We start from the raw sequence: 13,976 nt of genomic DNA, 5'->3' as shown, positions 1-13,976 counted from the left end.
TAGAAGACTGATGAGACAGTGAGGGCAGCTGGTTTTAATATCTTAATAATTTCAATTTTGTGCTTAAATGTTGCATAAAATCAAATTACCCTGGAGTAGAAATTTGAGCCAGGTAATGTTCCAGCATGGAAAAACTGTACACACAGGATTTTAATAGGGGCCAGCATTTAGTTTTTCCTTGAGGCCTTCCAGCAGGTTAATCCATCCGTTGTGCATCACTGACAGACTAGAGGCCCAGGAGAGGTTTTAATATGGAGGGGAAACTATTGCTTACTAGAAATGTTGTGCTCTGAACAAACCTCCACAGCACCACTAACCCTGACTCTTAATAAGCCTATCACTAAAGAGCATGTGGGTGCAGGATGGCTAGCAGATGTCAGAGCGCATCGCTTTTGTACCAGCGTGTTGTTGCAGCGTCATTCTGTTTGAATGAAGTTGAGACTGAGGACGAGCCAACTCTTCACTCGCGCCCCTGTGGATTGAAGCAGGATAAAATAAAGAGCTGAGGAAGTAAAAGGTGCCCGAATATGCCGGTGTTTACAGGTATGATATATATAAACGCAGCACATATATTGCCACGGGGAAGGAGCGAAACCACGAGTTTTCAGGTGTTTTAGTGTAGCGGCGCACATTACATTAGCTCATTAGCTTACCTAGCTTTAGCATGAGATGCGGTTAGCATGCTAGCGTTAATGGGCAGTCTGTCAGCCTTGTTAGGCCACCCGTGGAGTTACTAAGAAAACTAAATTTTGTGACAGGAGAACGTGTATAATTGTCGCACTGTTGTGTTGGTGCTGGTGTTTGTTAGCAGAGTTTACAGAATTGTACCATAACTGCGCTAAAACAAACCAGAAAACAGCTAGCCAACTGTCGGCTAACTAGCCTAGCCAGGCAGCATAACAATTAAGTAGCTAGCTAAGAATTAACTAGCTAGCTAGTTGTTTAAAGTGGGCACTCTCGGTCGAACAACATACCCATTTTATTAGTTGTCTTGACATTAAAAGGGTTTTTTGGGACTGTATGCAAGTCTGAAAGTTACCGAAACACGCCTTTTCCATTGCTAACAAAGCTAGCCAAATCATGGATGCACATAGCTAGCGTTACCATACTATCAATTTTAACAGTTTTAACATGGTGGCAGTTTTATAGGGTGGGGGTCTAAAACTGAAAACCAGCCGCTTTATCTCATTAAACTGGCATCCAGGTAGCTATTTATATACTCGTGGTTTTAGTCCAGCAGTAAGTTAAACCGCCCGATTCCTTGGACTACATCTTTGCTGCTAACTAGCAGGGTGCTGTGTCATACATGGCAGCAGTTTTACAAAGTTGTGGTGTTTCCTAACAAGGCTAACGCATGGCCATGAACCAGTTGTTTTTTTTTTTCAGTAAATGTGAAATGGGGCAAAGAGAAGTTTGATGCAGTGGAGCTGAACACCGAGGAGCCACCCATGGTTTTCAAGGCTCAGCTCTTTGCCCTGACAGGAGTACAGCCAGACAGACAGAAAGTCATGGTGAAGGGAGGCACTCTGAAGGTAAAATATTAACTTACCCATACCGGATCAGTAATCCTTATGAAAAGTACTTTTCTTAACGTGATCTTTTATTAAAGAATATGCCAGTATTCTTTCTGTATTTTATTCTTACTACAGTAGAAACTACTCAACGAATGCACTACTTACACTTGTTTCAATGAAGCTATATTTTTGCCAATTTTGTGACAGGGTCAGCAAGTTGAGAGATGTGCGTTGTTGTTTTTTTTTATGGATTTGTTTACAATTAAAGAAATAAAGAGATAACTGGCCTTATTCTGTATCAGTTTTTAAGAATCTAATCTATATCTTGTCTCTGTTACAGGATGATGAGTGGGGAAACATTAAACTGAAAAATGTGAGTATTTAAGCTGTGTTCAGAAGCATATGCTGTAGCAAAGCAGTTTCATTACCAGACTATACTATTACATAATTTTAACAAATAAGTGAATTTCACAGTATTTGTATTGTTTTTGCAGGGAATGACTCTGCTGATGATGGGCTCAGCAGATGCCCTGCCTGAGGAGCCTGCTGTCCGTCCTATGTTTGTAGAGGACATGACTGAGGAGCAGCTGGCCTCAGCGGTGAGTAAGCCTCAAAATTATCAGTATGCCTAAAACAAATATGGTGATTGATGCTTTCTGTGCTGACGTGGCTCTTTATAAATATGTTTTCATCATTTTTATTTTTTCCATGTAGAGAACACAATAAACAAAATATACAGAATAAACCTTCTTGAGCACATCAGCTGCTGAAACTGAGAGGTTTCAGCATTTAAATGTTTATATGGTGCAGTTTATAAACTGAGATGCAGTTGAATTCATGCTTGTAATCACAAAACATTTTAGCTGAGGTGGAAGTGCACCACTGAACACAAAGTGCAGTACGAATTACAAATTTCTGTGTCATTCGATAATGCAGTACTGCTGTTTGTCAGTTCCTCAAAGCGAAGAATTGTTTGTTAAAGGGAATGAGATGTTGATTTGTCTGTAATGATGCCAAGATCTAGAGCTTTCCTTGAAATCCACTCAAATGTAGTTATTTTCTGTGTGGTCTTGCTGGTCATCACAGCAGGATGACTCACTGTAACTACTAAAAAAAAACTCTGAATAATCTTGTTAAATATGGATAAAATTTATCACAGCTGAGCTTTTTATTGGATTTTAAGTATGTACAAGGGGAAACAAGTAATTTGCATGTTTGCCATTAGTTTCTACATAGCTGTGGTATGAAAGGAACCTCCATCACAGTGGCAAGTGGGTGATGTGACTGGCCAGTATTTAAACCTGGAAGTTCTATGTATAAACTGAGAGTTATTGATCTACTTTGAGTCTAAAGTCCTACCTTTTTAGTTTCACCTTTTAGTCCTAGTAGATCCTTTTGACACTTCCTAGTAGTTTTTATCCTCAATTTGAGCTCTTTCTGCCCTTTGATATATAGTCCTTAAGTGCTGTATATAAGTAAATGTTTGATGTGATTTATCTAACATGGTCATTTTCAGATGGAGCTGCCTTGTGGACTGACAAATCTGGGCAACACCTGTTACATGAATGCCACAGTGCAGTGTCTGCGCTCTGTGCCAGAGCTGAGAACTTCACTGAGAAAGTGAGTTTTGAGGTCGTATCATTGTATTCAAAAGTTTCAAATGTAGTGTCTTAAGTCGTCTATGTTATTGCAATATATTGTTTGAAATCAGCTGTTCTTCCAATTAAAGTGTTGGTTTCCGTAGTTTTTGCTGGGACTGAAATAATTTGTCTCCATCTACAGGTATTCAGGTGCTCTGCGGTCATCAGGGGCAAATGCACCATCACAGTACATCACAGCAGGTATGAGGATAGTAAATTGTTAACCCTGTGAAAGACCAAACATAAATTAATGCTAATGTATATAAAATGAATTTTATGTATATTTGCATTCTTAGCCCTTCGTGACTTATATGAGACCATGGACAAGACCTCTTCCAGCCTTCCACCCATTATTTTGCTGCAGTTCCTTCACATGGCCTTTCCACAGTTTGCTGAGAAAGGGGATCAGGGGCAGTACCTCCAGCAGGTGAGAAAATCTTCACCACAGTTCTCATAATCAGCACTGACATTGATAGAGCCATGGCATACAACACCACAAAGCACATAATCTCACTTTTTGGCATTATTTGGCTTTTTTTTGTCCCATCAGGATGCAAATGAGTGCTGGCTGCAGATGGTGAGAGTGCTGCAGCAAAAGTTGGAGCCACTAGAGCCAGAAGCTCCAATGGAGGTAAACACATTTTTTTGTTTTACAATGAAAATAGATGAAAGGATGGCTGAGTAATTTATTTCTTGGGGGCACATAACAATTTCAATTTCTGCCTTTTTTTAATCTTTAGACTGACACTGAAAACGGTGCTGCTTCTGCTTCTACAAAGAAGAACTTCATTGACCAGTATTTTGGTGTAGAATTTGAAACTTGGTATCCGTGCATCATTTGTTGATCAAATCTTTTACATTATATTTTTTGATTTACTGTAGTTTAACTCTAAAAGTCTGGGTCATAATGAGCAAAAATGCAGTTATAGTTGTTGAAACACCCTGCAAAGGTCATGCTGCACATTTTCTTAACTCTATTGTTCAGCATGAAGTGCACAGAGTCTGAGGATGAGGAGCCAATCAAGGGCAAGGAAAGCCAGCTCCAGCTCAGCTGCTTCATCAACCAAGAAGTCAAGTACCTTGCAACAGGATTAAGGCTGGTGTGTATCGGAAAAGGCTAAGTACTTTTATCAGGATGTGATTCTTTCATTAGTTAAGTATGTAATACAGAATCTTCATTTTAGATATTTTAAACTGCACTTTTATGTTTTACAGTTGTCTAGGTCTAGTCAGTGAAAGAGATAAATGCAACATAAAGAGGACAAACTTTCATGTGGTTAGTTAGGTTAGTCCAGGGTAACGGGGATCTAATTGTATTTCTGCCTGATTTCTCTCTCCAGAGACTGCAGGAAGAAATCACAAAAATGTCTACATCCTTGGGAAGAAATGCCCTGTATATAAAATCTGTAAGTCTTATTGAACCTCTTATTTCCCTTGGACATTTTAAAAATGTTGTCTTGCATGAAAAATTTAATTGTGATTTTTTTCCTTTTACCTTTTGTAATTTTTTTTTTTTCTCACTAGTCAAAACTCAGCCGTCTCCCTGCCTACCTGACTGTTCAAATGGTCCGATTTTTCTACAAAGAGAAGGAGTCTGTCAACGCAAAAGTCCTTAAGGTTTGTCTTGAGGCACTAAAACCTCCTGTCACAGAGAACCAAGAGATTTGTAACAGGGGTAACTGTCGTTGGTAATTTAACTCAATACTGTGTTGTCTCTCTCTTTTTGTTTTTTGAAGGATGTTAAGTTCCCACTCATGCTTGATGTCTATGAACTGTGCACCTCAGAGCTCCAGGAGAAAATGCTACCAATCAGGTCAAAGTTTAAGGAGGTTGAGGACAAGAAGCTAGAGAAACAGCAGCAAAAGGTAAAGCTGATCTGTGTTCAACATGTACAACTGTACCGTTCACTGTAATTGCAATCGCTATTTTGTTTTTTTAGCTCATTTGTTTTTCTGTTTGTAGTTATTTGAGAAGCCAGACACAGCAAAAGAAGTGAAATATGAGCCTTTCTCATTCCTTGATGGTATGTTGTGGCATGACACTGACACACTGTACACATTTTACAGGGACATTGCACCCCATGCCACTAAAATATATTATTGTCAAAATGTGTTTTTACAATTATAGATATTTGCATCACCTTAATTTTTTAAGTTAATATGGAAACTATAAAAAGACAGTGTATGTGCATTATTTAAGTGCTTAGCTGTGTGTAATAATTACATATAACATTGAAATAATTAGATACAAAAGGCAGATGTCATTTTTCTTTTAGAGATGGTAATACTCTTTAAGGAACATTCACTTAACAAATATCATGAATAAATGTCAGATCTTTTCGGTTGTTGTAGTAGTAGTTGCAGTATATCTTAGTCACAAAACTTAGTTTCACAACAAATACTACTTATTGCACCAGTTGTTTAATAACATTTAGCATTAGATTTTCTCTTTGGATTTATAATTATGAGCCAAAGTTTATGGAATTGCACCACACTGTTGGTTATTTTTCTCCTGCAGACCTCGGTTCCAACAACAGCGGCTACTATGACCTTCAGGCTGTGTTGACACACCAGGGCCGCTCCAGCTCTTCAGGCCACTATGTGGGATGGGTCAAAAGGAAAGAAGGTAACCACTTTTTTTTTTTTTCCCCCCCATACACACACAATGCATCATAGTCAATGTTTGTTTTGTGACTCCTATCAGTCACAAATTACATGTTTCCTTCTTTTTCCTGTGGTCTCTCTCCCTTGGTAGATGAGTGGGTCAAATTTGATGATGACAAGGTCAGTCTGGTGTCTCCAGACGATATCCTACGACTGTCTGGGGGCGGAGACTGGCATATAGCATATGTTCTACTGTACGGCCCCCGGCGGCTGGAAATACTTGAACAGGAACAGTAGCTGTGGAAGATTTCCTAGAAGACAAAGGCGACATCTAACACATACAAATTGCCATTTCCAAGCACTGTCTGCATAGATGTGCAATAAAACTGGTGTCTTTAAAGATTTCATGACCTTAATTTTTTTTGTTTGTTTTTTGTACCCAACACAGATGCTTGTAAAACAGATTCTGTCAAATGGTGTTAAATATTCAACTATCGTGGGCTTTGAAAATGGAAATATGATGAGAGGCAATCTTTGGACTGGATCCTTGTGAGAAGTTAAGTCTGGCTGTGCAGTTTTCATTAAATGTTTTATACACATTGTATATTTTTTTAAAGCCTTTGATAAGGTGCTCATATCATTAAAACTAAATATTTCTCTTTAGTCATTTAATCAAATTGTACAAAAATGCCTGGCCAAGCTGTTGTCCCTGGTGCTCTGGCTTCTGTCTTGTCAGATGTATTATGGAGATTTTCACTTAGAACTGTAAAGAACTTGCCCTTGTTCACCCTTTGGGAAATTTGGGTTCAATCTCAGGTCTTTTCTTAAGTGCTTGGCTTACATCATCTCCTGCAATTGTTCTGAGATGTATTGACAGATGAGATTGTTTCTGCCAAAACTAATGCTCTTTGGAGGGAAGTATGTGTGGAACTGGTTCAGAATAGGCTGCCCTTGTAGTGAACTGTGTGCAGTTAAATAAAGACTTGAGATTCAACCATAATGGTTTACTTGACAAGCCTTTCGCATTGTTCTTGCAGACACTGATTAGACTTTGACATCTCTACCCTTAAAATGCTATGCTTCACTTTGTTTCTCTGCGCAGGTTTCCTGATCACCTTGCCACAATGTGTAAGACGTAACCATCAACACTGTAATAAGTTATTGACTGATTGCGTTCATAGGTGGTGAAAATAAACTTATACCAAAATGTTAATCTTCTCTGAGAACGTGATAGTGAATGGTTTAACAAATGTTTAATAAGAAAATGTTTATTTGAATTTCTACAGTAAAAAAAATGTTTTTGGCATGACAGAATTTTCAGCTTGTAATGGAAGTACAGACTACACAAATTACCTACTTCAAGCCTCATTGAGGCTATCTGCAATCTGGGAGAACCCTGCAGCATTAAGAACTGTGGTCAGGTTCTCTACAGTAGCTTGTGTTCCCTCTCTGTCCTGCCAGGCTACAAGCAGTAGTTTGGCCTGCATGTCAGCTTCTTCACTGTCTGTTTCGATCTCTCGCAATTCTGCCGCTTTCATATCCAAGTGAGAAGCCAGGGTCCTCCACTGGGCACCTAGTTTTGCTGCAATGTCATCCATCTGCTGGTTCGTCACCAGCTTGCTCTGTATGCTCGGACCTGGAACAAAGACAAGGAGAATAAAAAAGACAACTTTTAAAATATAAAAATTATCAGGGTTCATGGTGGGTGGGGAGCTAAAAATATGCTCCCAGATAGATGTAATATATATTTTTACAGTGACTGAAGGGCAGATATGACCTGTTCAAGTGACAATTCATACTCACTGTCATTGCTGTCTTTGAGAAGATTGTCTCCATTATCGTCATCATCCTCTTCTCCTGTCTTTATCTCTTCTGACGGGATATCCTTCTGCATATAGGGAACAAAAAACATTTTAGTGTTGCTCAATAGTAGGCTTTATCGTAAAATAATAGATAGATTTTATTGGGGGGAAAAAAGACCTTACCGGCAGTTCTTTGGCCAGTTTGCTGACCATGCTGTCCAGGTAATCTGCCAGGCTCTTGAACTTCTGATTAGTTGGTTGAAAGAAGTGCGGGCTTCTCCTGGACAGCAGCCTCAGGGCACGCCAGCCATAGTTCGGGTTCCGTACAACCCTGCAGGAAAGAAACAGAAAATCTCTAGGACACTGGGATTCAAACTACTTTAACAACTTTAAAATACTTTTCTTGGTAAATCACTTTCAAAATTTCTGCCAAGAACATGTCACTGTGTACTGTGCTGTGTTCTTACTTGTACTCTTCCTCCACCATGTTAGCAGGGTCGGCTTGTTCAATGGCCTCTGCGAAGAATTCGTCCAGTGATGGCATGAACTCTCTGAAAGAGTCATATAGATGTTTTTCTGATATGAAACAAACTGTGCATGTGATTGGAGATAGGGACTGCTACCTTGTTTTCTGAACCACTGACCTGCTGTCTGATTTGCAGGCTTCCATATTGTCCGAGTTCAGGTTCCACAGTCTAGTCAACTCATCACTAACAGACACACAAGAGCTTCAATTATGGAAGTAAACTCCAAAGGGGTTTATTTCACTATAGCTTTGCTCAGTCAATGGCTGATAATATAAGATCTATTAAAGGCAACCATGGTCTGAACAGAACATCACCACAGACTAGTAATTAAATTATTTACTTTCCCATGAAGATTTTGCGGTCTGGTCCTTTTCCAAGGAAGTCTTCTGGAGCTTGTCTCTTCCTTGTGGGTCTTTTTGGTTTGTCATCAATTGTCCTATTAAACAGGAAAGAAAAAAACAATTTTGTTGCACAAATGACTGAATCAATATAAATATATAAAAACAATCTATGTCTAAGTCATAATACAAGGCTGCTGTACCTTTCTTTCACAAAACTCGGGCATCCCTCATTTTTCCAAGAATTCCAGTTCTCCTCTGTGTTGAGGATATGCTGGTAAAAAGAAGAAATACTTCTGGTGTCACTACTGTACAGACAACTTGAAACAATGAATTTCAGAGAACGTTGTGTACAAATTGAGCCTAGTTTAACATTTGATATAAACATTTGCAAACCATAGCTTACTTCAACCATAGTGGCAAACTTGTCTCCATCAGGGGGGATCTCTCTCAGCAGCTATAAGAGAACAGTAAGAGAGTGATTCAAGTTTGCTTTACTCTGTTAACTTGGGTTCTGTTGGATGTGGCTAAAATATTGCTAAGCCTGGCCACATCAATTAGTTAGCTTTACATGGAATTAAGTGGAAAATGTTTCTGTATTTCACTTAACACTTAAATGCGTTTACATTTGGCCTTTTACCTCAGAGCAGGTATTTATTTGAGGAGTACAGTCACTAGTAGTAAATGTGCCTGACCTGATAAACTAGTTTAGTTGTGTCTTCAATCCATGTGGCCTGGTCATCATTCAAAACACAGCTGGAGCTGAAGGACGACAGAAATAAATATGAAACACCAACAACCGGCAAATGTTTTCCTTTTAAACAGTACTTGGTTTACTGTTTATTTGTTCTGTAAGTTCAATCTGATATTCACCTTTTGAACTTGACCTGACCCTTCAGGTACTGGAACAGGATGAGGTACTGCAGTAATATGTGCCTCCTGAAGTTGCTGTCACTGAGCTGCAAATCCATTAGCTGGAGATAAAGAGGACATGAGGAACAGCAGACCCATGTTATCAGATATTATTATTCTTTTTTACTTTGTACTGTAAATACAACATTAACAAGTATATTCAGTTATAAAAGTAAATATGAAATGCAACAAAAAAAAATTAACATAAAAGCAGTGTACAATCAGACTACTAATTCATCTTATTTCACTAAGAAGATGTGGATGTCTCCTACTTTTAAACACTCTCCAAACTGAAACTAAAATGTGAGCTGTGGATTATTTCTGGCAGAAAATTGTTTCCTCACCTTCTCACTTGTGAGGAATTTGGCAAAGTACACATGTTCTCCACCAGCTGCTCTCAGCTCCTCCAGCTTCCTCTTAGAGGCCTGCATGTCATCCAGCTTGTAGCTCTTGAACACTGCCAAGGTCTCATCTGAGTACTGAGTCAGACAAAAAAAGAATTCACATTGAAAGGGCGATGTGACTTTTTAAGAGTTACTCTAGTATATGATCTAACAAGAGCAAGGCAGCAAAAGCTTGTGTGGTCACGTGTATTACCTTGAGGAATGTCATCCAAGAGAATTTATCGTAGCACTGCACAGGGTTTCGGAAGTAGTCCTGCAGTGTCCAGAACTTTCTGTACAAGTTGTAGTCAATTGGAATAGAACTGAAAGTAAAATCAGATTTGATTTTAATCCATAAAAAAAGCAGGGACATTAATTAGGATTAGGGACAAAAATTAAGTGTCAGTTAAATACAAAACATGGGTAAACCCTATGCTGTGTTTTAGAGCAAGACTTGAACTTACCAGGGTGCCGGAGCATCATCCTCTCCCATTTCTCCTTCCTCCACCTCCATACTATCCTCCTTTTCTTCTGTGTGCTATAAACATGGAACCATAAATTTAATTTAAATAGATTTTTTTTTTATTATTTAAAATGCTCACTATATCACATGTCAGAAGTTTACCTTCTGGCTAAGAGTGCTTTCTTGTTCATTTTTATTGAAAACTGTTATATTGTCGAGATTAAACTGGCTCTGCAGATTGAGACCTGGAAAACCAACAAACAGAAAAGAACATGCACATAATCAGAAAAGCTGAAAACATGGTTGCCAGACATAACTGGCTATGGTGAAATTTATCTCTGAGGTGCTGATGTTGGCTTACTCATTGAAAAGCAACAAACAGATACTGTTGTTCTTACCTGATTTCTCAGACAGAGGAAAGAGTCGTGCCAGGAAAAGCTGGATTCGCCCACAGAATACTGTATTCTGAGATTTAGACAGCCTCCTCAAAAGATCTACACAGATAAGGAACAGGTGTGTTACAAACATCTTTTAATATATTAAAAAATCATGTTTATCTACAAGAATGAAAAATACCATCCTTACCATTACACATCCTCAACAAGTAATTCTTTCCAGCAGTATAAAAGGAATTCTAGGAAGACAGAAAACAGACATGGCAGTTTTATTATCTGCATTATGCTGAACAGTAAACTGAACTTTACTGAAAGACTACTTTATTCACCGATTTCCAGGTGGAGACATTATCTTCAACAAAAGAGAATATTTTGTCACACTGGTCAAGAGGGAGGCAGTCCAGCACATCTCCCAGCAGGAGGAAAGGTGTTGTAGCAGAACAGATACCTGCAGAAAAAGAGTAAATCAGAGCAGAAAGATATTTCGTCGGTGTGAATGCTAAAAGAACTTTGGTGCATTTATCCTAGTTAGGTTGGTCAAAAGGTGCACTGTTCAAACTTGGGAGTGAAGTACTTGGGGCTCAGATTAGTGACATTTTGGCATTACTGGCTGCAGTAATAGATGACAGATTTAAGTTGTCAATGAGGAGCAAAGATAATATGTAGAAAACAGAAATAAAGTATCCTTCTTTGGAACATGAATGTCAACTCCTGCAAAATTCTGGGTATTTGTAGGCTTATTGTGTGTAATATATTACTATCTGGGATATGCCATTCAACATTATGGCAGAAAAAAGAAGAGAAAAAATGTCATTTTTGCAAAACGTCATTCTGTTTGTCTAAATTAACTTTAGAGAAAAGCTGTGACATACATTGGAAAGTCCCACAACAAGCTGGCAGCTGGAAGTAATGCCCCATCTGTTCAGTTCAATCAAGCTTGTCTTGACTTGGCTTTGGGTTTAAGACACACAGGGAAACTTCAGTCCTTAAGTTACATGGATGATACTGTTATTAGTTTGTCCTCCTTACACAGGCACCTTAGGACGCTGAGGTTATTCCTTCTGATCTGTTTCTCCAGGATCACTTAAAACTGTTATAGCATGCTTTCATGGCTACCTGCATCTGTAGACTGGCAACATAGATTCATAAGATAAACTCAATGGTGCAATAGACAGATTTTTCAAACCCAAAGCAAAATAAAACTTGACTGAACTGAACAGACGGGACATTGTTACTTCCATGAACAGCAGCTGTCAGCTTCTTGCAGGATTTTGCAGTAGGTCACAGATTTTCCCTAAATTTAACTCAGAAAAACTGAACTTCATCTCATTTCTTTCTAAAGTACATGCAACATGCAAGAGTTACATACCTTCCGTAACAGCATCGATACTCAGGTAGATGAGAGCCAGGTAGTCATCACAGCCAGATTTCTGCTCAACCTGCAGACACAAATAAATACTAAATAAATGTCGCCGGGTTCATTTAATGAAGGTTAGTGATGAAACCTGGAGTAAAATCTACCAACGCTCATACAATCTGTTCGCCGAGGACTCCCCTCAGAGCCTGGTCCAGTGTGCTCTTCTTCTCTGTCTCACTGCAACGGGAGAAAACAAACATAATGCTCCACTTGTTTGTCAAACCGCCGCTACCGAGGACGCAGCGAATTTACTTACTTGCCGGTGATGTGGCTAAAAGCGTTTATCAAAGGTTTGCTGGTTTTGTCAGTCAGCGCACATCTCGCACAAGCCTGTGGGAGTGAGAGTTAATGTTAGCTTAGCTCGGCTAGCACGCTGCCTGCTGTGACCACAGAACAAAGCCGCTGTCCAGTTAGCACTTTCATTACAGCCTAACAGATCGTTTTGACGGGTGTTGTCATAATTAAAAGCTATCAGATAGGTTCTTACCGCGAATTTGTCTTTAGCGTCGACAAAATTAAACAAGGAAGGCGACATCTTTACGCACTGATAACCGGAACTGCCGCAAAACCTCTTCCGGTTTCTGTGGCCGATGGGAGAGGTGCTTTCAAGAGCTCCCTCGGTGTTATATTATTATATATTTCATTAAATATTCTGAAAGTAAAATCACCATAAATAATATGTTATTATCTGAGCACTGGATTAGCTGAGTGATTATTAAATATCTACTGTAATAATTAATAATATATAACTTCAGTGTTAGTTTTTCATGCAGGTGTAAATTCAGTGGAGATCAGGCGGTGGCAGTGTTGCACATTTTTTATGCCCACTTAGAGTTGGCGATCATATGCTGCTCTGTTTGCACATTAAATATTATTAAATATCAGTGTGTAGAAGGTTTGTGCCAATGGCAAGATAAACCTGGAATCTGCCCTTTCCTAATGATAATCCATTAATAGAAATCCATTGTTCATTGTGTATGTGTGGCTACCTGACACACATAACATTTCTCTCTATTTCATTGGGCTCATTTGATACATTTAGTTTTAAATACCTGAAATGCAAAGACTCCTGTTTTTTACTTCTTTTATCAATTATTGGTCACATAATGGGCCTTAGTTTTCTGGTCACCACTAATGAATAGGATTAACAGAGGTCACAGAAGTCCTGTATTTTCTCTATGTGCGTTTGTCAGTGCATATTTCTGTGTGATTTGGGCATACAGTTTAATAATAAGCTGCAGTGCTTAAATTCTCTCACACACACATTAGAACCAACAGGGCATCAGACTGATGTCAGTCGTTAAAGGTCAAATTTATTTCAAGGCACTATCACATGCATAATTAATTCAGTTTTGTGGGTTTAGTAGAAAATATAAGATTGTTTTTATGCTACATAAGAGAGGCAGCTAGAGGTAACCTCTCAGCCATAAATCTAAAAATTTAGTCTTGGAATGACAGCTGTCACAGCGCTCCATAAAGGATCTAAAAGTTTTGAAAATGACACGTTGAGCCATTAAATAAATGAAAAAATATCATGCTTAGTTTCAGTTTCAGCTAAATAATAACATGTTTTGCCTCTGTTTCAGTGACATTTAGCAGCTGGAGACATTTCTACAGTGCTGCTTTTGGTGTGGGATTTTTTCGGCATCTTAAGGTTAATGAGTGTCTGTCCAAATCCTGTCCAGACCTTAGAAGTTTCATACTGATATCGTCTCTCTTAGCCTGTGTACAGTGAAGCTGCTAATGAAGTAAAACATTGAATTAACATGAATAGAGTATTATGAAGCTCAGTCAGCACAACCGTAAGTGAAAGTTTCAACAGATGCTCCTCAGTACAAATGACAGAGACTGTAATTGACAGGCCTCAAAGACCACTGTGAACACTGTTTTGATCTGTGTTTACACTTTTGCAGGTCAGGACCCCCAACATAGTTTGCAGTAGCGGGGCCATTCACCTTCTGCACCCTCTGCACCATCTGACA

General features: G+C 38.8%; 2 protein-coding genes across 3 annotated transcripts; one reads left to right on the top strand and one right to left on the bottom strand.

Moving 5' to 3' along the window:
• Positions 1 to 385: 385 nt before the first annotated feature.
• usp14 (ubiquitin specific peptidase 14 (tRNA-guanine transglycosylase)) lies at positions 386 to 6,970 on the top strand. The gene is made up of 16 exons (XM_026314261.1): positions 386 to 543; positions 1,387 to 1,532; positions 1,855 to 1,887; positions 2,009 to 2,113; positions 3,031 to 3,134; positions 3,297 to 3,355; positions 3,451 to 3,581; positions 3,705 to 3,785; positions 3,895 to 3,977; positions 4,140 to 4,254; positions 4,495 to 4,560; positions 4,679 to 4,771; positions 4,891 to 5,019; positions 5,117 to 5,177; positions 5,672 to 5,779; positions 5,909 to 6,970. The coding sequence occupies exons 1-16, from the start codon at positions 528 to 530 to the stop codon at positions 6,052 to 6,054; spliced, it is 1,476 nt and encodes a 491-aa protein (XP_026170046.1). The 5' UTR covers positions 386 to 527; the 3' UTR covers positions 6,055 to 6,970.
• On the bottom strand, positions 5,672 to 12,568 carry thoc1 (THO complex 1). 2 transcript variants are annotated; one of them, XM_026314260.2, is made up of 22 exons: positions 12,482 to 12,568; positions 12,251 to 12,324; positions 12,111 to 12,171; positions 11,947 to 12,016; positions 10,907 to 11,025; positions 10,768 to 10,816; positions 10,581 to 10,676; positions 10,345 to 10,427; positions 10,184 to 10,257; positions 9,934 to 10,042; positions 9,681 to 9,815; positions 9,298 to 9,398; positions 9,120 to 9,186; positions 8,831 to 8,881; positions 8,628 to 8,698; positions 8,427 to 8,522; positions 8,204 to 8,269; positions 8,027 to 8,110; positions 7,743 to 7,890; positions 7,561 to 7,645; positions 7,111 to 7,393; positions 5,672 to 6,068 (listed from the first exon to the last, which is right to left on the bottom strand). In XM_026314260.2, the coding sequence occupies exons 1-21, from the start codon at positions 12,527 to 12,529 to the stop codon at positions 7,116 to 7,118; spliced, it is 1,965 nt and encodes a 654-aa protein (XP_026170045.1). In that variant the 5' UTR covers positions 12,530 to 12,568; the 3' UTR covers positions 5,672 to 6,068; positions 7,111 to 7,115. The 2 variants fall into 2 exon arrangements, with proteins under 2 accessions (XP_026170045.1, XP_026170044.1); XM_026314259.2 differs by having other exon boundaries at positions 7,115 to 7,393.
• Between the last annotated feature and the right edge of the window lie 1,408 nt (positions 12,569 to 13,976).

This window comes from Mastacembelus armatus, chromosome 17 (genome assembly GCF_900324485.2).
Source record: "Mastacembelus armatus chromosome 17, fMasArm1.2, whole genome shotgun sequence".
In the NCBI taxonomy this organism is placed as follows: Eukaryota; Metazoa; Chordata; class Actinopteri; order Synbranchiformes; family Mastacembelidae; genus Mastacembelus; species Mastacembelus armatus.
This window is presented reverse-complemented; position numbering and strand designations above follow the sequence as displayed.

Coding starts and splice junctions, on each gene's coding strand:
- usp14 (XM_026314261.1), top strand. Junction 3,786..3,894: donor AGCCAGAAGCTCCAATGGAG/GTAAACACATTT, acceptor TTTAATCTTTAG/ACTGACACTGAAAACGGTGC. Junction 3,978..4,139: donor GGTGTAGAATTTGAAACTTG/GTATCCGTGCAT, acceptor TCTATTGTTCAG/CATGAAGTGCACAGAGTCTG.
- thoc1 (XM_026314260.2), bottom strand. CDS start 12,529: ATGTCGCCTTCCTTGTTTAATTTTGTCGACGCTAAAGACAAATTCGCG. Junction 8,882..9,119: donor CAACTAAACTAGTTTATCAG/GTCAGGCACATT, acceptor GTTCTCTTATAG/CTGCTGAGAGAGATCCCCCC. Junction 7,646..7,742: donor AACTGGCCAAAGAACTGCCG/GTAAGGTCTTTT, acceptor CCCTATATGCAG/AAGGATATCCCGTCAGAAGA.